General features: G+C 30.0%; 1 protein-coding gene across 1 annotated transcript; it reads left to right on the forward strand.

The window, feature by feature from the left end:
• Nucleotides 1-761: 761 nt before the first annotated feature.
• On the forward strand, nt 762-26051 carry LOC113403954 (ubiquitin-conjugating enzyme E2Q-like protein CG4502). The gene is made up of 6 exons (XM_026644633.2): nt 762-880; nt 17782-18421; nt 23565-23757; nt 23977-24178; nt 24508-24754; nt 25141-26051. The coding sequence occupies exons 2-5, from the start codon at nt 18291-18293 to the stop codon at nt 24741-24743; spliced, it is 762 nt and encodes a 253-aa protein (XP_026500418.1). The 5' UTR covers nt 762-880; nt 17782-18290; the 3' UTR covers nt 24744-24754; nt 25141-26051.
• Nucleotides 26052-26419: the final 368 nt, after the last annotated feature.

Below are 26419 nucleotides of genomic sequence, written 5' to 3' on the forward strand. Positions count from 1 at the left end.
CGTATAATCGTCACGTCATCATTGAGAACTGTAGAGATCATTGAATTGAGCCTTGACATCTTAATTATGATTGATTGATTGATTTTGATAACATAAAAAAATTCTGAAAAATACTTTATTTGTAATCGAATAAAGTGCGTGCTAAAATTGTCACTGAAAACTATATTTATACAATTTTGATAGTAATTATTTATAATTACGACGAAATGAACTAGAAAATGAAAATTTACTATAACATTTTGATATGTGAAATATTCAAATAAATTATAATAATTTTTTTGTTGTAATTACATTTAATTTGGGCGTTCCGAAACTCGCCCACACATCCCGCGTAAATTGACATTACAGTCAATTATACTTAGATACATATAATAAAATAATGTATTACGAAACGAACGTTAGAAAAATGTTGTGATTAAATTATCAATTATTATACGAAATAAAGTTACATTGTTTGTTTAATTTTTTTTTATTTACCCTCGTACGATAACCTTATCTATAGCAAATTCTTCTCAAGAAATACATATAAATGATCTAAGAAGAGTGTTACAACATAACCCTGTATTGCAGTGCATAAAAACAAAAAGCTCAGCAATCAGCGTCACTAAGCTTCGTTCAACGCGTTTCACGTCAGCAAGGGTCGCTAGGGAATCCGCGAGGTTTTTTGTGTCGAGTAAAATGACTCTTATTTCTATAGTACTAAGATCGGCGTAGTGTCTAGGGTTGGGGTGATGAAGGGTGGATCGATGGTCTGAGGTGGCTGGAGAGAGACTCCCTCTAGCGGCTCGTATGTGAGATACTCAGTATGCGGGGACCTCCGCCGTGGCTGACCGCGTGTGTCAACTTTACCCCTAAGTATCTATCGACGATTTGACGACAGGTCAGTGAATATTTTCATACGTTAATCAGTATGCAATTGAACCGAACTTAATAACATATTATAGAAATGTATATAAATATTTAAATATTAGTTATTTTAAATTGTCACAAGCATTAAAAATTAAATATAAATATTGTTTCATGATTTACATAATTAACTTTTTCTATTACTCTCCAGTCTTCATACAAACATAATAAATATAATTTATTTTCATACAAAACGTATTTATTTATGAATATTAGTTATCATAACACAATATTAAAGATAAAATGTGAAAACAAAATATTTTGGTAATTAACTTTAATCACTGTTTACTATTACTCGTTTGTGTATTTTTTATTCATTCATGTCGACTGTGTTTTGTTTTACCCTTTCGTTATCTTACGTTTTGTAAGTTTGTCAGATATTTTAATTTACATACCATTCGGAATTATTTCCCACTACTTATTATAACAATTTTTGATTTTTTAATAGAAAATTAAATTATTATTTATTATAAATACGTAAACTATCGTATTGGATAATTTTCACTTTAATATTTAAGTTTAAAAAAATGTATATTCAATTCTTATGCTTAAAAAATAAATACAACATTTTATGGCTTAAAAGGTAGTCACTCTATCGATTATCCCTCTTTTGTCTTTATCTTTCTTGAACAGAAAGTGAACCATGAATGTAAGACTCATTCACATTTTATTCTTTATGAACACTTGCCATTTTGTTTTGGACTTGGGAGATGAATACTACTTACATTAAATAACTTATTCGAAGTCATTAAAAATATGTTGCTGCACACATTATGTTTCCATTGAAATTATAGTTACCTTTTTTTAGGTTTTCTTTCGCCTAAAAATGTTTTAATGCACTTTATATAGTTGTATACAGTAGGTATATATATATGCGTTTTATTTATAAAGCATGTAATTGTCTATCATTATGCAAGCTTCTCTTTAACCTGACCTGTTATTTCGCATGAGTTAAATCTCTTCAGCTGAATTTTCAGTCAGTCAACATGATATTGAGCCATTTTTAGTTGATGATATAATTCTATCGCCACCAAAACAGTAACAGTAAATTAAATACGATTCAATATGGTTTGAAAATGGCTGGCTTAATAAAAAAACACAAGTTTTAAAATTTCAAATATAGATTATTTATTTATCTAAATCAAAAAAACAAGGTCAAAATATTTTTCTCGGGGTTTAATGGCCTGAATAATTTAACACGTTACAAAGCTATTTCTTGGAGATAGGAAGAACGTCTTGTTGAATGTAACGCAGAATGAAGTCTCATTCACTCAAGGTGACCGCAGAGATGCACTTGTACATTAACTGGACTGGTTTTCTTCTCGACAGTTACACAAACATGAAACTGGTCTAAATAAAATGCACTGGAAACTTGCAGTGAATGCTATTCTCATACAATTAAGTATGACGCACTGCGCATATATTTTAAATACTTTTTCGGGTAGGTATTTTATGAATAAACTTTAAATTCGACGAGTAGTTAGCTGACTTCTTTTTACTGGCTTATAATAAGCAAATTGCAATTGCCGTAACAAAGCATGCATACCTGGAAAGTCCTAGTACAAGTCCTGGTAAGGCTTGGTACAAACTCGTCTGGGTAGGTATCACCCACTCATCATATATTTTACCGCGAAACAGCAATACTTGCTGTTGTGTTAGTTCTCAAGTTTGGTGGCGCATTGATGTCGCTATTAATAGTTAATATTTTTTATGGTGCCAATGGCTATGGGCGATGACAACCTCTCACTTTATTTGGTGCATTTTGTTTATAAAATGTCTCCGTGTACCCAAAACCTTATGCCTGGTAACGCCCTATCTAACATTTTCCGAGAGTTAAAGAAAACTGTTAAGTCACTCTTCAAATCTCAACACGACAATACTAATTATTGCTGTTTGGCGGTAGAATATCTGATGAGTGTGTGGTACCTGCCCATACGGACTTGAGCAAAGCCGTACCACCAAGAACATAGAGTTTAGTTTTTTTTTATGCCATATTACGGGGCAGGCTTAAACCCAATACTTCTATGCTAAAGCTGAAATCGGATAGACATCTGTTATTACATTTTTGCGTGACTCGTTTTACATATTATTGTCTGCTTTCCCTTATAAACCAGGGTCTATAGCAATCGAATAAATTCCTTCTCTATTTATATTTTTTCTTTACTTTATATTACAACATATAAATATTATAGTAACGGGCTTTTTCTGTGGTATGGTTAGCTATATGTTACTGTAAACTAATAAGCTAGTTAGTTAGGCCTCTGCATTCGCACTGGCGCTCTTGAATCGTCATGCTAACGATAAATAATGTATATTATTATTTAAGTTTCATTATAGGGTTATAACTGACGAAGACACATACCAAAATTGTTCTAGTCATTTATGCGTGGTATAAAAAATACTAGAAAAAAAAAAAACTAAATATGTACCTAAGTAAAGATCGAATAAACAACAAGTAAAATGTCAACTACATAGAATAAGAGAAAGTGATTCCATTTCAGCTTTCAAAATATGAATAGGGTAATTTTGACTACTAACAAGCTAATTTTCTAGCAATAACTAAATAAATAAATGATAATAAACTCTCTTTCTTATATTAACAGCACTTTGATTTTACGTAAAGTGACTGAAGTAATTCTTACGTTTATAATGTTACGATTTTTCAGAGACACAAAAATAAGGAATAAAATTTGTCACATATTACGAAATTCTGAAGAAACGCATTAAGCATGTTCGTTATTTCGTTCCATCGTCTTTCGGCTTTATACTTCGAAACATTATTATTACATACCTACGTTGCTCTTAGAGCGGGTTTACACGGGTCGATATTTGTGTATTCATTCACTGCTCTATTGGAATTTTAAACGACTGAAATTTCTATCATTAAATTAAACGGTAGTATTTATTTGGAGAATAAGTTTAAAATGTATTTTGTTATTAACGTCGATAAAAACTAATACTTCATGCTATTTTCACATCTCTAAAATCATTACTTGATTCAATAATAACAATAAATTTTATATACCTATACCAATTATGTCAATAAAAAAAACAATTATTATTTTTGTTTATACAATTGATTGTATATATCTGTAATCTGAAAGCACTTATTAATCTATAATCATAATTATATCTGTAATAATAGAGGAAACTGACAAACTTAGATTAATGGACATAAGTATTAGTTTCACATCAATACCCCATGCAACTTTTTGTATATTCTACAAATAGTTAATCTAGAATGCAATGGACTACTGCGAATTCTAAAATCGCGATCTTATCTGCAAACTATTTTTATTTAGTGGTAAGTAATAGTTGCTGTACAACAATATTATTATTATACCGGTACTGTTACTACTGTCAATATTAATTCCTAATATAAAACAAAAAAAACCGTTGCTATTTTAGTCGTTCAATAGTATTATAGTTATATGTACATTAGTTACCATGGAAACAACAAAATAAATAATATTAATACTATCTTTTATATTAATAGCGTAAGCAGATTTTTGTCCCAATGTTTATGGGAAGATAGCTGAATATAATAAATCGGTTATGGTCTCATTTTGACAAGCTCCAGCCGTAGATGTGCAAAGAACTAAAGAGGATTATTGATTACAATTTATTAAATTGTGACGATTTAACAAGATTAATTTTAGAGAGCAGAAAAAATCTGACCGGTCAGAGAGCGGTTCTACGGCTATATAAGAAAAAAATTAAGATTCTTCAGCGAAATTAAAGTAAATTGTTTTCAACAAACTCCTATTTTCACTGAACTAATATCTACTATTTGATATTAAAAAAATATATTTAAAAAGGGTTTCATCATTTTGGCGCCAAATGTACATAAGCGACATGCAGTTTACAATTAAATGAAATCACAACAAAACCTGTCAAAGGTTTCGAAATTCCTAAAAATGCTTTGGAATAAACGCCAAGTTTCGCGGGAGACCCATTAGTATTAATAAAATATAAGAAAATTCTTATTACTTTTCCGTAAAGTACAAGATTTTTACAGACGACCTTTTGTAATAACTGTAGCGATATATTAAATTTTATGATAATAATGAAATACCGTGTCATGTGCGTATTTACATTGTATTATACATAAGTGTTGACATTTTATATATTACAAAGTGATTGCGTTTTTGTTTACCCTTCCTCCACTAGTAATTAACCGACGGTCAATATATATGTTAATTAACGAGCGGCCTTAGTTCGAGGTAACATTCACGTGGAACAATATCAACCTTTCAATCAATCAACATACCTATTTATGTTAGAAGAAATATCGAATTATCTTCTTTACCTTTTGGCCCTTTATAGTCAAATCATATGTAGGTACATTTACCGCGGCACGCAATTTCTCCTCTTTCTAAGGTTATATTATATCATATATTATGACATCAAAAGATGATTTAGTGAAGATTTTGAATGGTAAACTATTATTAAATGAATATATTGGAGTTATTAGATATATATTTTTTTCTATGCTCATTAATCCAATACGGCTACACAGATTTAGATGATTTAAACTTTATCCTATTAAGATTTGCTTTGACGTTCAGAATAACTCTCGCTTCTGACGTTCGTCCACATCCTTATAACTCCAGGTCAATTATTTAACACATAGTATAATTCTTATCAAAATTAATATAATAACTTATAAATTTAAATCGTCTGCAAATAAAAATTGCCGTTTTCTTGGATTACACGTTTCTAAAAGATGTGAAGCGTTCTGGGAGATATGGCTTGTTTGTTTAAGGCTGATATGGTTTTAAAATATACTAATCGTATTGATTATACACGTAATTTTAACAGAAGTACCCAAATAAACAAAATTCTGTATAATTATAGGTCAGTGTGTGTAGTTTTAATAAACATATGAGAAGAAAACAAGTTGCGCTTTCAGCAAGAGGAATTAGCGCAGTAGTTGCAGACCGATCGATCTTTCTGCTTGTTTTCTAAGTAATTTTTTTAATTAAAAATTGCAATATCATTTTATGTTTTCGCTATTATAAGTGCAGAATGTTCTTGCCAAAAAAACTTAACTAATAAGCTAACTGAAGTTGCTATAACACGGACAAATAGCTTTCTTACCCTCGTCACTAAAATGGAAATATAAAGTTTAAAAACAAATTAACTGAAAAAACTGACTTCAATGCTCGCAGAAAATACACTTAAATGTACAAAAAGTTCAGAGCTGTTTTCTTGAAGGTTTTATGTGCATTGTTTGATGTCTTGCCAGACATTGCTACATTTACCACTTATCTAAATAATAGGCGGCTAACTGTGAGGTTGGTTAGTTATTCGGAAGCTGTCATCGTTATTACTCAATAATATAAATGTTAACCATGATTAAAAAAATGACAGCCTGTAAAGTCCCACTGTTTTAGCCGAGACCTCTTCTCCATTTTGGTAAGAAGATTTGGAGCTTATTCCACATCGCTGCTACATTGTGGGTTGGTTGTGGCCTGGCGGATAAGCAGGTGACTTTTTTTTCCGACAAATGCAGTTTTTTTCTCACCGCCAAGCACGAGATGCATTAATTATTATTAATCTCATGAAAGTTCAATGGTGGTTGTTCTAGTTTGGATCCGTAATATTATCTTCAAGTTGACGTATTCTTCTAATACAAAATAATTGATACGAGGAGTTACTTATTATTTTATCCATTATTAAAACATTAATAACATTATTTGGTGCATTACTTGCCAATGCACAACCCTTTGTGCCTAGAGTTACACTAGCTAACTTACGATTCAAACTGATCTCAGCCATGCAAAATATTAATGTTTAACGGTAAATTAATTGATATGTGTGTGGTACCACCCAGACGGACCTGCAAAAAATCCCTCTCTACTATCAGTTTTGCCCTACCTACGCTCGCTGCAGACGATTTTATTACTCACACAGATAATAGCTTTAGCCTGAGTAATATTCTAATGGATATACCGACATAAGCCATAAGCCGCCAGTCTCGGTCGTTATAGGAAGCATTTGATAATAATCGTTAAATCTAGAACGATACATAAAAAGTTACTGATTTGTCCATAAAGTACTGTATTATAATAGCAATATACTGGCAATATCATGGAAAATGCAAGATAAAAAAATAGCAAGAATAGATCACGAAGTTTATAACACTTAACTGCTACAACGAGGTTAGCTAAGCTCGGACTCCGAGATGACCGGCTATGGAATGTCTTAACGTTCACATTCTGACCTTCAATGCCATGTTAATATCAACAATAACTGTTTATTAAGCCACTAATATGACTGTATAAATATTCAATATATCAAAACGGCCTTACTAATAAATTTTTGGTGATGTTCCCTCTCTTTATAATTATTGGAAATAAGTAGATACAGTATTGCTTAACTTATCACTCCCTATACCTGCATTTGTAGGTAAAGCGTTTGATTTTTTTTTAAAGATAACTTAATGAAGTCAATTAAATAATTAACTGTTTATATCAGCAATAATAAATATAGAATTACTGGAGTTACTTGTATTATTAAACGAACATCAAACAAATTGCTCATCAAAATCACATGATTTTGATGAGCAAGTTGTTTGATTTAATTTATCTAAATTAAGTGTTATGTGATATTTGAACAGTTTAAAGATATTAGATATATTGTAATATGGGAAATTATATACCTACTTCGCGAATTTATGCGTAATTCCGTTAATGTTTTGTGTTTAAATATACGTACGTAACTAATCAACCTCAAATGGGTATCAAAAAGAAGCATGACCGATCAAATGGATAATACTTTATGTCTAACCAGAACCCATTCGGTTGTGAACTTTACTCGACAAGGACGAGACGCGCTCGGAATAGACATTGCCTGCTTATAGATGGCCAGATATTTTTTTAAATTATTTCAAAGATAAAAGAATGCATTCACGATATTGTATGTATATCAGTAACTTTATGTTTTATAAGTCATGTTGTAATAGTGAGTACACAAAGTTCGATTTCAGTTTGCCGACATTTGTTGATCAATCGAAACTTTGAAAATTGATTCAGTAATTTTTTTTTTATCTTTGCGTAATATGTGGAAAAATCTAATGACATTTATAAAGAATATAATATTTCAGTTGAATTATTAATTTACCCTATTTATTTTTATCTTATTTATTTAACCCTATTTACTTAAATATCCATTAATAATAACATTTATAACATTCCATTTAACGCTGACAGATTTTTTTTACGAATTTATAACACATACCTAATTATTTGTATACACTTAATTCGTAAGTGTAATCATTACTTCAGTCAACTTCAATCCTATGAGTCAAGATTAGTCATAATTATCCTATATAAACTTATTCCCGTTATATTCACGGAACGAAGCAAATCTAAAATATTAAATTTATATATAGGTAATAAATAGCTTAAAAATATTTTATTTCTCAGGCAGATTATATATTTGTATATATATAATGACTATGCAGAAGTATATTCTGGCGTCAGTTTTGAGAGAATATTTACATTCTAATATTTTCACAGCTTTTAAATGTCATCACATGAAATGTATTAACCGTGATAAACGTACCGTATCATAATCATGTTGTAATAAACTTGATATAGATATATTTGAGAAAATAAAATTCAAAACCTTAAAAATAAAGAGGTAGTTTCTTCTTACTACAATAGTAGCATAGATGATGATGTACTAATAAAAAAGGTTATAAAATATTTTTTTATTGCAGTCAGTTATATAAAGTTACTACCTAGAGCTAGACATAAACATTATTCAGCATGAAACTTATCATACAAATCACATCTATTTCAAAACACTCAAACGACTCAGTCAGGCTATAGAAGACGAACCCGCGGTGCGCTGATAGTCATGTTGTGGCGAAATACTGGTAATTTTTAGTATAGAATACAACCACGAACACGTTACAGTTTTTTGTTAATAAACTTGTAAGGCTCAGTAGAAATTTATATCAATTATTTTAGATTTAGAAAAGGTGAACCACCCATGAACTACACTATAAGTAACACTGTAAAAAAATGCCATTGCAATTTGAGAAGCAAGCAAATACAATAATTTGATCGATGTAATGATAGTAGTAGGCAAGAGAGAAGGGCAATGTCTCGACTTAATAGGGGTGTAGCGACTTCACAGCAATAATTGTCAACGGGCGCCGCTCGGTATAGCCATAGTTAATGTCATTAAGCTTAACGATGCTGCGTCGTATTCAAATCTGTCATTTTAATTACTGGTTTGTATACAATTTGAATATAAATAATTTCGATAAAAACAAGGGATAAAAAAATACATCTAAAAGGTTTTTGTATTTAAAAATTAAATGTTAGCTTTCTTGTTCGTCTGCTTTTCTACAACTAACAAAACATAAGTATTTAGGATACGCTAGGAAAGTATATTTAAAACGTCTAAAATAATGGCTACCAACTCAACTTTCCTTTTTCTGTATTAGTACCACAGACATTAGAGCTGTAAGAAATATTATACATTCCTTAAATCGCTAATGCGCCACTAACCCTGGAAACAAAGATGTTTTAGTCTGTTGTGCTGGCTCACTCACCCTCTAAACCGGACCACAACAATACTCGTTATTGCTTTTTGGTGGTAGAATATCTCTTGAGTTGGTGGTACTTACCTACACATATAGAAAAAGCCCTACCACCACGAAAACACTAGTAGATATATAATTATGTATATTCATTATACCTCGTAAATATTCAAACATTTTGTTTTACATTTTTCAAATTGCTTTGACATATGAATTTTATCAACTTTATTTTTTACGTTTCCATTCTAATTGTTTGCTGAAAGGCATTATATTTTTTTATAATTACAGATATAATCAATCTAAATTAATCTTAAATAAAAACGCATTAATAAATAATTAAAAGTAATAAAAAATCAAATGCTTTTTGAACTGAGTCACATTTTCAATTCTCCTTTTAAATTTTTATTACTTTAAAGTTATCTGCGTTTGTATAAAGCCATATATCTCAATTTAATTTCTTAGCGCTAGAATATAAACCCTATAACAGAGTGCTAAAATCCTTTGTTAGTATCTTAACTATAAAACTGGAAGGACTGAGTTTACGAGGATGAAAAGAGGTTTTAAGGAAAAAGATAAAAGTTTATTTCTTAAAAAAATCCTTGTTTAGTTTATCTTTGCATTTGCCATTTCTCTGAACATGGTGATTTAAAAGATATATATAAAATATTTTCCTAAAAAAAGTGTTAATTATTGACAAAATGACTGCAACATATCATAAAGTAATTTTGATAGCTACTTATTTATAATTTGAACTTATATTTAATAATATTATACGTTCCAAATATATATTATGTTACGTAGATATATTGTACATCATACAAAAAACGACTACGTATATCGTCAGACGTGCAGACAGCATCGTTTTAACTTAGTATTGCATGCCCCGACGATGTCCTCAATTTTATACCTACCAACTATATAACTATGTTAACAGATAAATCATTCTTGTAATATAGCCTTTATTAGTTTTGCAATAGAGACGAAAATATCAATTCATTTTGGAAGTTGCGTGTTCGTCCTGTCACTGTGTCTGTACAATACAATCGAGACCAGAATAGTATACTATCATAACACTTGATGTATTGCAATTGTTATCATACCTATATTTTATTACTTTTATTATGATAAAGTGCCCTATATAAAAGTTTTATTTAATGTCAACGGACAACTAATGATATTACATACAATGGGAAAAATAATTAAATATAGACCTACAAATAATTTTACCGTTGTTGCCAATATCTAAAATTAATTAACGGTATTATTCCCGCGCCTGGTTATTGTTACATGGTTTTAAATTGATTAGTGTAGTGACAATTTTTATAGCGATAATAATTTAAGTAGAACGATACTCTTTCTACTAAAATTATTTGACGTCGTTAATTCATTTTAATTTATTTTATCTTTCCAAATTTAGTAATTACGAGAAAAGAATTCGTTTTTTTTTTTAAATCTTCTTAATATTTTTTATTTTCAAATTGTAAAATTGTAGGTGTAACAATTCGAATTATTTACAAATAATACTTATCTTTTTCAAAGAAATTTTTATGATAAGTCTGAATTATCCTGGTAAGTTTAATAAAAATGTATGTAATTTATTTAATGACGGAGGTAAAAAGTCTAGGCGTGCCGTAATGAATAGAGTTAGCGATGAAAATTACATTTTCATTGCACGAACGAAACATTTCCGCCGGAGGGCGCCTACAAGTTGAAAGGGTGAGGTGGTGAAAAAAAATCATGCACCTAAGCACTTGAAATAAAAAAAGAGGGCTTCAAACTTTTGTAAAAATGGGGTACGTATACCCTTCTTTCAGAATCGTGTTTAATCTGCGTTTTCTATCAACCATAGTCGTATAGTTAGGCATATTAAACACTGCTACGTTTTCGACGAAGCAGGCTGAAATTTTTGTTTTAATCATCGTCTGAACACGTGATTTCCATAAGATAAACATATATTATTTGCCAAAATATAAATAAAATTAACATAGTAGGCTGAAAGTCACTACAATTCTAAAGAATTTTTTTTTTATAATACAGTTTCATTTAAGATACAGCTGCCAGGATAAATCCTACGTTAAAATATTTTGAATTCATTTAATTTCACTCAAATTAAAATGCTTAAGTCTAATTTATAAAACTTATGTTGTCAACCCTGATGCTAGTCTGAACATTTTCCGCTGTATTATAAATTTGAAAATTCGCCGCATAGCTGTTAAAATATATACGTAGCATGAAGCTTGCTCACATGCATGTAGGTATGGACTTTTAGGAGTTGTTACTAGAGTACACCGTGTTCTTGAAGAGGAAGGAACAAAACTGCATATACATGTTATATATGAATAACATTATACATACATTACATTCGTGGTTCATACTTGTATTCAAAATGTGCTGATTGATTCCAGAAATAAACATAAAGAATATCAAATTATGCTTGAGTCTATCCATATTGGATGGGAGACGTTTTTCAATTCCATCTTGTATTAATTATATTCATTTAAAAATATAACTGATTATTAAGAAAGTTGTGATGAATTCCATTATATGGTATAAATTTTGTTCATATCCAAAAAGGAAAGTATATCTCAAGGCGTAATTTTACATAAGACATTGTACAAATGAAAAGCTAAAATCCGATCACTAACAGAGTAAATATTTCTACATTTATTTATTTACATATACTAGCGATTACCCGCCCGCTTCAGGGATTAAATAAAAAAGGGGGAAGGATCAACGGAATTCAAAAAATTTATAGGTCGTAGTTTAATATCAGTACGTTGAGCAGTTATGACGTGATTGGCGCACAGATAAATAAAAAACATTATTGATATATATAGCCTAACATAAATTCTAACAATAAAAACATATTATGTATTTTTTATTGTCATGTATAGAATAAGGTGCTTTTCGTGCTTTTTTTATATAATACGAGTACAATGTGGTTTGAATTGGATGGTGATATCAGTTCACCAATCACTCTATTCATCACTATATTTTATTGATCTGTAAATATTTTTTTCTGATAAAGTTCAATACAGACTTACGTAACATATCACAATGCATTACCATTATACCGATTTGTTCATGTAATAAATATCCCATCCTTAGTACAAGTGTATATTAATCGGAAGACAGAACACTCGAGAAGACATCCGGTCCGTAATTCATTGTGTTGAGTGACGCGACCCTCGCAAATTGCTTGTTTTAAAACCCTCGCTTGTCTATGACCTAATTTCCTAGACCTAATTTCGACAAAAGTTTGTACCATGTCTAAAACGTCATATGAACTATTTAGTGACACTTAGGCAAAGTGTGTAGTTTTCAAAGTTTTCAGTTTGTTGTATAATTCATGTAATTTGTACAGTAAAGTTGTGTTTAGTCTTATTAAATTATACATTAATAAGTACATTTTGATTATATTAATAAGAATAAACTTGTATTTTTGTTTTTAAATTACCTTGGCTATTATGGATCATTAGTTTTTATGGTACGAAATGTTTATTTAAAAATAAAGAGATCGAATGTGACAAAAATAAGTGAGTTTAGGGGGCGTAGTGCGTATTGAGGATTATCAAATACTTCTTTTGACCAGCATGTTTCGACTTTTCACAAAATTAAGATACAGTAACACATACGATAAATGGTTTATTTATATCTGCTTAAAAAATATACGTATACTTAACTCTTGCTTCGTTTTTCTTTGACTTATTCTTGTTACTAATGCATAAGAGAAAATAAAAGCGGATTTATCTTTATCCAATTATATATCATTTTAGAATTAAATGGTTCTGAACGAAAAATGAATTTGACAAAAACAGATCCACAGGGAACAGCTAGTTATAATGTATGGGTATATTTCTCTATCGCATAGTGACATCTGACATAAAGTGTTTTAAGGTTGAAGTGAAATTTAAAACAAAATCTCATCAACTCGACCCCTGGGCGATATTGGAAACGCATTTAAACTTAATCCGCATCAATGCTCCGAGTGATTCGATGGAACGACCTCCGTCTCCATATTTTATTCAGTTATTATTAAATATTAAGTTCATACATAACGGAATATAGGATAAATTAATGTATAATAATAATACAAAAAACATTTCTAGATATTATAGTTTTAATAATATATATTAGTATGAAGTATGAATATATTCACTATTGTAACCACGTCGTAATCAAAATGTTAAATAAGTACAGAAACAAAAGTGTTTTTTAACAACATCAAATCAATTATGCTATAATATTTCCTAGCAACATCAAAATCTTGTATTAAGTACAAGGAATTCAGTAACAAAAGTTCAGTTCAAGTAACAAAAAGTAACTATATAACTAACATACATTTTGATGCATTGGACGATGCATATCATCTCTAACCGAGAAAAAAAAATCTTGCAAAGATTAGTTATTTATAGAAACCAACCTCCGAAGTGGTCGTGCGTCAACTTGAACCGTTCAATTTAAAATACTTATCGCCTTGATTCAAAACTTAAAAAAAAACACCTTGAATTATTTCCTCATATCATCAATGACTTCATTTAAACTTTACTATTGCTTTTAATATCATTTCTTAATCAATATTATTTTATAAATATATATATATATATATATATATTGTACGGAATATATTATTAATTAATCTAATAAAGAATAGTTTTTCTAGTCTTTAATTTGTTCCATATTCAAAACGACTCTTATATAAATGAACCAATACGCGTAAGTCAGTGAAAATAATCAACATATTTCGTATAACTCATTACAAAGTTGAAAGCCGTGGTTATGAGTTTAGACAATTTAAATTAGATTTCACAACACAATTTTGCTACAGGCCAATTGCACGTGACAACGTTAATATTTTGTTATATAGTGCAAAAATACGAAAGACACGTGACTTGTTAGAAGTCACATAAATCATTTAGAGTGATAAATTTCGTTTAATAACGTGACGTTTCAGGATATTTAATAGTACTACTACTTAACGCCAATGAAACTTAGATTCGGTCTGATTTCAATAGGAATTTCAGTTGTTAGGTTTTGGTCATATGGTCAGTTACCCCTTCTTGTGCATACTATTCCTCACATAATCCATTCCATCCCATTTTTAAAATCATTCATTCATTCATAAATAGCACTCTTCTTGTAATATAGAATTTATTCTTCCGTATTACAAGTCAAATCCATGTAAGCTTTTATCTCACGGAATTTATTTTAAACTTCCTCCTACGTACTACTTCATATTCAACATGATTTCATATTCTATCTATTCTCATCACTTGCCATCGCATCACACGTCCTTCTTTACGTTCTTATCTCGGCAGAATTCGCTTTTCATCTATCTCAATATCACGTCACTCCCATTTATGAAGCCAAGTCTGACAGTTTTGTAATTTCTTCAGTTCAAAGTCTTCTTCAGTTTCATATCGTTATTTAGTTTATCTTCATAAGTCTTGAATAATTTCACCATCGTTCTGTATAAATAAATGGAGGCACCGAATTCGAAATTGATAAAGTTGCACAATTTTATAATCGGAGAAAAACTTAAAAGTAAGTAAAAAACTGAAATCTCAATGCAATTGTTCCATTTTAGTCGTGCTGATTTTCAAGTCAATATTTTGTAGTAGGTAGGCTAACCTACCAACATTTATCTGAACTATACATGCATTGTCCAATTTTATCTTCACCGCCTCCTTAATTTTTATTGTTCAATCGTCCATTTCGAATACGAAGAGATAACGTTTGAACCATCTGAGACCACTACATAATATCACGTTCATATGCCTTGTCAAGCTCAACGAATAATATATTCAGATTTCTACACAGTTAGGTCCTTAACATTAAATTTTCTTTCAAAAATAAAATAGTAAAACACAAATAGTAACATAGAGTTTAGAAGTTTTAGATATGCAAAAGCTATAATCGCTACATCGACCCCAATAAATAGCCGCATCTATATACATACATATAATTTATTTCTCATAGAGCCTTCGAAACTTCCACAAAACTAACACGCCCTAACGAGGTCTCGTTAGTTGACGTTGACTAATGAGTTGAACATGAAACCAATAACCATGTAAATTTAAAATTATAACAATACATCATTCCCTCAAGAGGGCTGAGGCAAAATTAGCAGCTATGTTATTATCTTCCACGATACCAACACGCTGACTCAGCGCCTTTTCAAATACGGTATGCTTTATATTTCTTTCTATGTGGACTTCAGTCTAAATTAAAAATGTTTCATGAATAGTATTTTTCTATAAACAAATTACGTCATGTTAATAAAACAAAGATATTTTCCCTGTTATTTAAAAGAAAATTATGAAAAACTGTAATAAATGTATCGGTAATCGGTAAAAATCTCATGATGTCTTAAGACTTTTTCATGTGATTATTTACTCATAAATATATCAATCATCTGGGCGATAAATGTCTTGTCACCTGTGGAGGCAATAAGACAAGGTATAATAATAGTTGCACTATTACTCCAAGATCAAAATATTTCAGCTACAAATGGCACCAAGACATAATAACTTTGTATACGAGACGAATATTTGCATCATTTGTTTGCTTCAGCTTTTAACTATTTCCCTAATGTGAGACGGGTCCAATGTGTCAACATATGTGGTTTACAATGATAGTCTTCAGTCATTCTGGTCTCTTGACATGATCACGACTAATCCCCCGGGACTCAATAAGAGCAGGAACGAAAGAGCCCTTAACCTGAACATATACATCTCAACTCCATTCTAAACCAATAACTAAAATAATAATAATAAATAAAAATTTTGAAGTTCCTCACGGTATAGTTGATTTTTTTATCAAAAATAGTAAATAATTAAATAATAGGCAACTATTTATTTCCATATTTAAAAGATACGCCAATTTTTCTTTCTCTGAATTAGAATTTTTATTCCATTCCTGAAATTTCGGAAACAATTCCCTGTTTCCGATCAAAGATAAAGCACGTCAGTTAACAGTTCCATTTGAGTAAGAAACAACATTACGCTATAGCTTATATAACACACATAGTCTTAGTGTATTGGACGAGGGCTCTTGACACACATAGCATACATGACCCGAAAATGACTGAATGAGTACCATTGAATACATAACTCTAAAAAAATATTTGATATTAACACTCTTTATGACATATACTTTTGTGTAAATAAATGATAATTTATTATATAATGATAATTGAATAAGCAAAAACAATAAAAAAATCTCGTCTTTCTTTATGGTAAAAATGAGATAGAGGCCAGTAAATCCAATAAACAATGCCTCAAAAATCCCACTGATGAACAAAATAATCTTGAGTAGACATATAAATTTTTCTATCATGCTATTCGAATGCAGGTTGGCGAATAGTGGATACACTACACTACTATATGCCAGATACCTATTCATCCTACATAAGCGGGCTTCGTCCACTCGAGATATATTCCTACACCAAGGAGCCCGTAATTAAAAAAATGTGGTGTTAATCAGCTCAGTATTCCCTTGTACGAGTTTCATCTTACAATCTTGGACTTATATTCACATGTTCTAGCAACTGGATCATCTCGCCTTGACGTGTAAAATGTAATCGCATACATTTTAGAAACTACTATGTGGATTTACCTTAACATGATTGATACACGAAAGAACTTTAGGCATAAAATAATCTATGTATTAAAGTAAACATTAAAATAATGATTGAATAAGTCCTCTCAAGCAGTCCTAAGGAAATTTCCACGATAATACACATATCTAGTAGTTAATAAAAGCAACATAAAGGTATCCCTTAGCATCGTATCTTTAGTTATAGCTATGGTTATGTCCGCACACGCAACCGATAGTTTATTTACTGTCGAAGGCTTTCATAATATTACAATAGCTGAGGAAAACGAATAGACATAATCCCAACGGGATGTAACAGAATCGGGCAATTTGCCAATGTGCGTAGGCTTCGCTGAATGTCCTCCATCCTGCGAAGGACAAGCCAAGGTCGAACCGGGACGTAAATAAATAGGTGCTTGGAAAGAAATGTTTATTTATCAAGGGCTTTGTTTTATTCTGAATTTATCACAGTAAAACACATTTTTAAAACGCTTTTATGTAAACGTTGGACGGAGATTTTTTTTAAATTAGTAATAATTTCTTCACATTTTACATCTTTGTAGCTAGAAACTTCATGCATTATTAAAAAATTAACAAAAATAATAAATTATTACATCAATAACAACAACAAATAAATTCACGGTCAAAATTAATTAGGTGTAATATTGACCTAATTGCTTAGCAAAGAATAGCATAAATTAAATTTGTTTCCTTTGTTTCAGGGCTAGGCCATTCGTGCAATTCACGCAAGCTGCAAAAAATCCACATCAATCCTAAGCTCTGGTTCATTCATACGAGTAACGCACTAGTTTGGTGTAACTCGGTATGCGCTAACGTACAGAACGCTTTGTGTCATGACAGTGACACAAGAACGTCCACCGCCCAGTACACTGCGCATCAGGCGAACGATAACCGACCTCTTCCATTCATTGTGCCAAGATTCGATTTCATCGGCGCTCTCACTCCGCCAGTAGTCGCACGTGCGCCGCAGCACGCAGCGAGACTGCAATTCGCGAGAGGGAGTGAAAATCTTACAATGCAATTCAAGTAGCATAAATGGAATACAGGCTGGTAGTTCACTAAATAAATTCAAATTCTAAATTTGAAATTTATAAGTAAGTCCATTTTGATAGATCCACGGTGACGTGAACTGTTATTCATTAAAACAAACAAATCGTAAGAGTGATAACAGTTTTGTAACAGTGTACTGTCGAGGACTGAATAGTGTAAAATGACATCGCGGTCCAAGGAAAAAGTAGCAGCAGCTTTTCGGAAGCTGTTTCGCTCTCCAGAGAAGCTTGACAACGAAGTAGCCGGTCCGAGTGGGTCGCCGGCCAGGCGCGGCCTATTTCGTCGACATAGGTAAAAACAAATATTTTATTAATATTTATATAAATTACAACATAGTAAATATTAAAATGTATACTGCCGTTAAATGTTTCTTAATATATTTAGATTATAATTAACTTATCAATAGCCCAAAGTAGGTAACTTTACATTTATCGTCTAATGAATTATGTATTCATAAATATTTATTTAGGTCAAAATCAAATAAAACAAGCAGTAGCGGCTTTAGGCATAGTAATTTAATACTTATTCTCTTAAGTTTATTTTGTAAATACTCTAGAAAAATCGATCTTATGTTTGCAACATTTGCGAACCATCTTGATGGCATGTGGCAATATGATTGTAGTATAAAAGAAAACAGTAAAAAACCTAAACATCACCATTACTTCATATATTATGTAAAACAAATCTGAACTGAACCGAATTGTTTAGATTTTGTGGAAATATATTTTTATTTATTATATATTATTTAGATGAACTTTATATAGGACTTTATTATAAAAAAATACAAAATTAATCAAAACCTCCTTTGCAAATATTTTTTTTCATGACAACGTTTATTTATTAAAGATATAAAATTATATTGAACGACAGATTAAAAACTTTAAATAAGACTAAATACGCTTGGGATTGCTTATACATATATTTAAATTGTACCTCTACGAGTTCTATATGCTCTATAAGAAAAAAGAACAAAACTTTCAGCCACACACAGATATTCATTGCACGTACATTCTCTGTACAAAGTACATGCATATGTAATCCGCATTCTTTTCGTTTTTTTATTGCAACACATTTATTGACTAAACGATACATTTTTAAAATCACTTAATATAGAAATATTCAATTAAATAAGACACTAGTACCTATCGGCTAAAATCTTGTCACAGTCTTGAAAAGCACTCCGTCTAATCGTATAAAATTTCCATATTGAAGACTACATAAATAAGTGTATAATTTTAGTGATTATAAATCAATTCATTTCAATTTAAAAAAACTTTAATTGACATTGGTATAACATACTTTTACTTGTTTTAACACATAAAAAAAAATCTGGATACAAATTGCTGATATAATTAAAGCGTTTTATGTTTAGTATCTAGTATTAAATATAATACATTCCACCTCGAAAACCCAGTTCTTTTTTTTATGATAATAATTTAAATTGTAACTTTCTTTTAGATATTAATTTTATAAAAGCTTATTTTTTGTAAAAACATTTATTTGACGTAACTCGCTAATGACACTTTCAAATTGAAGTGTTGATAGAGCCAGCCCGCTCGCCCACACACGTAGTGCGATACATAATACATTATATACGTTATACATGTACTGTATGAGAAAATACCTCTTATCAATAAATTCATAACTAGAAATGTACTTTTTAGCAGAGCCATTTTGAATGCATTCGTTTGTAAGTTAAGTATCAAATAGACGTAGAGAAAGTAAAAAAAATAATGAAGCTGATAAACAAAAGAAAATTATACACATAAATTCCAGTTGATGCTGACTTCATTATAGATCAAGAAAATTAATTTCACTCATGCTTAATTGTTAGTATTTTATAATTAAATAAAACGAAATCATGGTTTATAAAATGAAATAAATAAGGACGTTTTTTCTGTTCTGTTTATTTTCTTCAATGTTGGTTTCGGAGATAGTAATGAATCAAGCAAAAATATGTTATACTTTTAAGATTCCTCAAAATTTTCTATATTTATTATTTTATTCGTAGATTTTAAAATAATTCCAGGATATTAATCTAGACTAAAATATAACCAATCAATTTAACGATTAGATCATTACACTCATTGCTACTTATACAACAAGCAAGCAAGTTTCTAAACAAAGATTGCTAACCATATACGGACTTTTCCTGTTTATAGCACCGAGTGTAACTAAAGCATGACTGATTATGTTTAGTCAAGTTTAGGTTTCTTAGTTCCTTCATTCATATACCTAGCTGAATTGAAATATAATTACAAAAAATACTCTACTAAGATTAATTATATTTCTTTTACAAATATTATTAAATCATACCCAACACACCAAGGAAGCAGACGATAGTTAAATTATAGTTAATTAGTTGTCACCCTACTTCGCTGGCATTTTAGAGGTTGGTTGTCAAATATTAGGCTTCAAAAAGTATACCCTATCCCTACTAAATCATCAAATTTGGTTCAGTGGTTTGGCGCGATAAAGCTATAGACAGATAGACAAACAGACAGAGTTACTTTCACTTTTATATCATTAGTATTGATAAAAGCAACACGAAATACTCATATTAATCTTTCATTAATATGTGGAATTTGTGTTGTAAAATATTGTCTATGATTCTATCTCTAGCATTGTCATTTTGCACCTGCAATATGTTCCCACCCTTTACGATAGACTACACAAAGTAGTTTGTTATATAAATATAATATACAAAGTCAATAGATATATGAGTAAGTAAAAAATCTTTAGTAAATAAATTGACAGATTAAATAAAAATAATTTATAAAAGCGCCTATTTATCAAATAAATAAATTTCATTTGAAATATTACCTTTAGCTAGTATAATTTTGTATATTACCATAACAATAATAAGAAGCAAAACGTAAATTTCGTTTCGTTTTAAGGTAGTTTTAATAAACATCAGTTATTGTGATGATTCATTTATTTGTTTATTGATGATCCAACGGCGTTATTGCAATTTATTATATTAGAGACAAAAGAAAAAGAGAAAACACTTCTGATTTAGCTGGCAAATTATGACTAACCATAACATATCGATACTTTTATTTAATGTTGCTTCTTTTATTTTAACTCCCAAGATTTTAATAAAAATGCGGTCTAACATAGCTTTATACATCAATTTTGTTTGTTGGGCAATAATATTGTATAAATAATTAGTAAAAGTATTTATAGGGTATACATGTTAAATAAAGAAATATATTAAATCTCCAAATATGTATTTACCCTATCTCCAAATGTTTATTTACCCTAGTAAATAGTTTCTTTCAAGCGACAGAAACAAAAATAGCTTACCTCATACTATTGACACATAATATTGATTCCGAAAAAAAAAAAACAACGCTTTTTATTACATTCATTTGTGTTTAATAGTGGTTAAAATTTAATTAGATTCTACGCAAATAAATAATTGTATCTCTTTGTCTTATCATTTTATGAAAATAAATAATTTCGTTGAAAAACTCAGAAAAATTAAACATTAGATATAAGTATTTCTATGTAACTTTAACAATTTAACATCTTATAAAAAATGACAAAAACTTAACTGAACTTAAAAATAATGGCGTTCGTATCTAGTAATTATTTATCAATGACTAACTGCTTGTAGACCCAAACACCTTTTCGGTTATTCTTATTTTAATTTAAATATCGATACAAATAACAAAAGCCTTCCATTACATTACAAAACATATACATATACAATTATACAGTGTCAAGGAAGCGCAAATAACAGCTCCGTCTTAGTTTTCGAAACTGTAGGAGACAAAGACTTTGTTTACTAAGACGTATGAGGCCACCTATAACTGTGATATGTGTGACAGACAACACCGCGTCATTCGAACGCGGAAAAGAACTTTATAAGTCTCACATACATACATACGTAGAAACAAATCAATCTCTTTTGAGATGGGAGAATGTCAAATACATTGCATTCTTTTGTATACCTATACCTACTTAATACGTTCATAGTTTTAGCCAATATTGTAAACGAATACATAGTTGTGTTCTTGAATAATTGATGTATGATGAAACAATCTAACGTTTTATATGTTTCTTTGTTTGTTTCGTATGCGTTTCCTAAATCATTCATCCAACTGAGTTGAAACTTTGTACAATTTTTCTCGATATTTGCGAGAAGATTTCGGGCATAGTACCATAAAACAATAAATGGGGCCCAATTCTTAAAGGATTATTTGTTACCTTCTTTTTTTTATATAAAGTATGGTAAATTTGTAAACATGAAAAAAACACAATTCTAGTATATTTATAAATTTTTAGTAATTCTTTTAAATTGATACATGGCGCACCTACATTTTTTACTATTCCAATGGTCATAGCATGTTAAATTATATTAACTCATCAAATATAACATCATAATATACATTATATATTTTGGAGAGCGGGTCGTTCGTAGCTTTTTTAAAAGCTTAGATAGACTGGTATAGATAGAACACAATTATCGTAAGCGAAGATCGCGGGATCAATTTCGGCCAAGCACCGTTTCGTTTTTATGTGATTAAAATATATCCACCAATCGGCATTGAACCAGCATCTTATATTTGTATACGGCTCATACTATTCTACTAAAATAGAAAAATTGATGACTAAAAAAGTTAAATATAATATTATGATAACTCAAGAAAAAAAATAACGTTACCCGTTACAAGAATTTTTACTCAACGTATTCTAAACGGTTTACATCGATATTGTCACAGAGAAAGCTGTCTGTCGCATAATATTATATTGCGATACACTATCAGTATGGCTATTAGTGGAGCCGACATGCCGGCTGCAATGACTCCCAGTTTAAAGACTTGTAGGTACATATTTAGTTAATACCTACCTGTAAACTAGTAAACGCCATGAGACCCACAAGTTTATACTTTTGTTTTGACACTTTGTGATGATTGATGATTATACTGTTTACTTTTATTCGAGTAAATAATGCTTTCGCATTTAAAATGTGTCGAAGGTTAACAATAACTCTTATTTTATCTACATGTTAATCTTTAGTGTAGAAATGAATCTACGAATTAAATTGAAATCTCACATCAGTTCATAATATTGTTTTTATGTAATAATCGATTCCAAGGCATTCTTCACAAACATCATAATAGATTGCAATTGATAGAACACTCTTATGTTGTATAATAAATACATATTGTTCAATGTTACGTGACTTGATGTAAATTTTCACTGAGTATTGATTTATAACATTAAGGAAAACATTCGATAGTATAGACAAGATTACTAAATCTATTATGTAAAGTTAAAAAATACGTAAAAAATAGTTTTATATTTAAAATTAACGTTCACAAACTAGTGTGTAGAGATTTGATTAGGTCTTAAAATAATGAATATTTTTTTTATTATCTAGTGATACGCAGTCAAATTAAATTAAATTAATTGGAATAATTTACAGGGACGGAGTAAGTCCAGCTGAATCAGCTGCGAGCTTACCATCGAGCCCCACAGCTTCTGCACTCTCAAAGAAAAAAGCTGGAGGCGCAAATGACGTACGAGAGAGGGCAGCTGCTGTGCGAACACGCAGACTTATGAAGGAACTTAAAGAAATACAGCGGTCACAAGATCACAGACCAAACCCGATATTTACAGTAAGTAAATTAAAATAATTAATGTTGTGTTGAAGATTAATTTTCCTTTTTTATAAGTTCTACCTAGTTTTGTTTATAAACTGAGATATTTATTGTATATTAATTTAATATTGAATGCATGAATAACAGACATTTTAAAGAGTATAATATTAGGCATTAAACATTAAAGATACAAAAATACTCTTAGATTAATAAAAATCCTTTTAATTATATCAATAGGTGGAACTAGTTAATGACAATTTGTTCGAGTGGCACGTCCGGCTGCACCAGATTGATCCGGAGAGCGATTTGGCGTCCGATCTGCGGGAACTAAACATACCAAACATACTGCTACATTTGACATTCCCCGAAAATTTCCCCTTTGCACCACCTTTTATGCGGGTCATTGAACCACGAATAGAAAAAGGATTTGTAATGGAAGGTATTTTATTTATGTAACTTGTATCATCTATTCACAGCCATTAAATATATGTTATGTATAATATACAGAAGCCATTTTTATTATCATTTTTATATCATTATTTTCTACACTTTATTATAAAAACATTGTTAGATATAATTAAAGGTTGAAGAATTTATTAAAGTTGTAAGTTTTGTTTTGTTAAAATTAAGACAAAAACTGAAACTTAAGAAAATTGTTTGAATGAATATCCAAGGGTAGTAAAATAAAAACTTCGATACGATATATGTATCTATGAATAGGATGATGATATTTTTAAAGTAAAAACATTTTTTGTTACATATTTAAAGGGGGAGCGATTTGCATGGAATTGCTGACACCACGAGGTTGGGCATCTGCGTATACTGTAGAAGCAGTCGTAATGCAATTCGCCGCATCCGTTGTCAAGGGTCAAGGCCGGGTGGCGCGCGCGCCTCTACGATCATCGCGCGAGTTTTCCCGCAAGCGCGCGGAGGAGGCCTTCCGCTCGCTCGTCAAGACACACGACAAATATGGCTGGGTCACACCGGCGCTTTCAGATGGTTGAACGTTGACAAGGTATTGAATTATTATAATGGACGATGTAGAAAGCTGATTTTTTATTTTCTATTGCCTCAATATTTACCTGATATTTCTATAATTTTCGTTGAAAAATATCAAAATAAATATATCATATACAATAGTATACATACTACTACAAATTAAACTAAAAATTGTATACATTAGCCAATTAAAATGATTAATCCATTACTATATTCAAATTACGAATGTAAAACTATTTGAAGTATTACGCAAAAGATACTGAACTGATTTTGATGAAACTGCGTTTAAAAATTGAATGAAGACTTCGTAAACGTATTTGCGGAGACCACAGTTTTAAGTTAGCAAGTATAAAATGAATAGGTATTTATCTGCAACATTTTAATTTCAATCTTTCTTTTCAGGTTATGACTATCAGCTATAATGCAGAATGGATCTCTACTAGATAATAATTAAATGGATTAATAATTGTAACAATTTTAGTTATAAATATGATAAACTCCTTTGTATAAATACTAATTTTATTACTATTACTTGGTACAAAGAAAATATCTTGTGTACTTAGTTTGACATTCAAGACATGGTGGGAATGAAGGATAGCGTTAAGCGTTTTAAAAACCGAAATTGAAAGGATTTCATTTTAATAGATGATTAATGTATGTAATCTGTAAATATTATGTGCCAAAAACCTACACTATACATGTGCTAAAAGTACTAAAGTCATAAGTCACTTTTTGAAAATTTTCGATACCGCCTCCTAATTCCATTAATATGCTTTTTTCATTGACACGGTAGGTTTCGTGTTTGGCATCGCAATTTTTAAATTTCTTTTTACCCTATGTAGTACAATTGTGTACTTTTGACAATCTTTATAAAGTTTCAAAATTTTAATTAAAATGTGTCCGTCCCAATGTCACTTAGTTCTTATCTAAATTAAAAGAAATTTGACAAAAAATATTTGTAGATGTGGTATGTATGTAGAAGTTTTAAATTTGTTTAAAAACTTGAAAACCTTAAAGTGTGAATTCTATACATACCACATGGTATTTTAATTATTCGATGCTCAAAATAGTAGGCTCTTGAAATGTGTAGCATTTTAAAAAATTGTAAGCTTGTTGTGGCAACATTGTAAGTGTTTATAAGATTTTATTAACTAAAATCTAAATTGATGTTGTGGAATTTAGTATACCAAAGATGTTTATTTTTATGTAAAACAATTCAGTGCAAGCTGTGTACAGAATTACAGATAGCTAACTAGCTAAGATTATATGTACAATGTTATGAGTGTAATAAATTTCTTGCTCAATTCCAAAAATGGTCTTTACTTTTTATGCTTGCTCCTTATTAATATATGTATACTAATAACTCATTACGCTATAAATTGACATTTTATTTGTGTAAAGATATGTACTAATTAAGAAATATATAATAATAGCAACAAATAAATACTGACTCATATTGACAAATAGGACACACAAATTACTTTTAGCAGATAGAATAGGAAACCAATAACCAAAAGAATAACTGCAATTTACAGAAATGCTCAAATCATATAAGTTTTATTAGTATATATGAGATTTAGAGAGACAATTTACTACTTCTAAATAAATATATATTCGTTATGAATATAAATGTTTTTGATTTAAACATAGGTGTATATGTAGTATTTTATTATTACATCAT

The sequence above is a fragment of the Vanessa tameamea genome, chromosome 4, assembly GCF_037043105.1.
Source record: "Vanessa tameamea isolate UH-Manoa-2023 chromosome 4, ilVanTame1 primary haplotype, whole genome shotgun sequence".
NCBI classification, from domain to species: Eukaryota; Metazoa; Arthropoda; class Insecta; order Lepidoptera; family Nymphalidae; genus Vanessa; species Vanessa tameamea.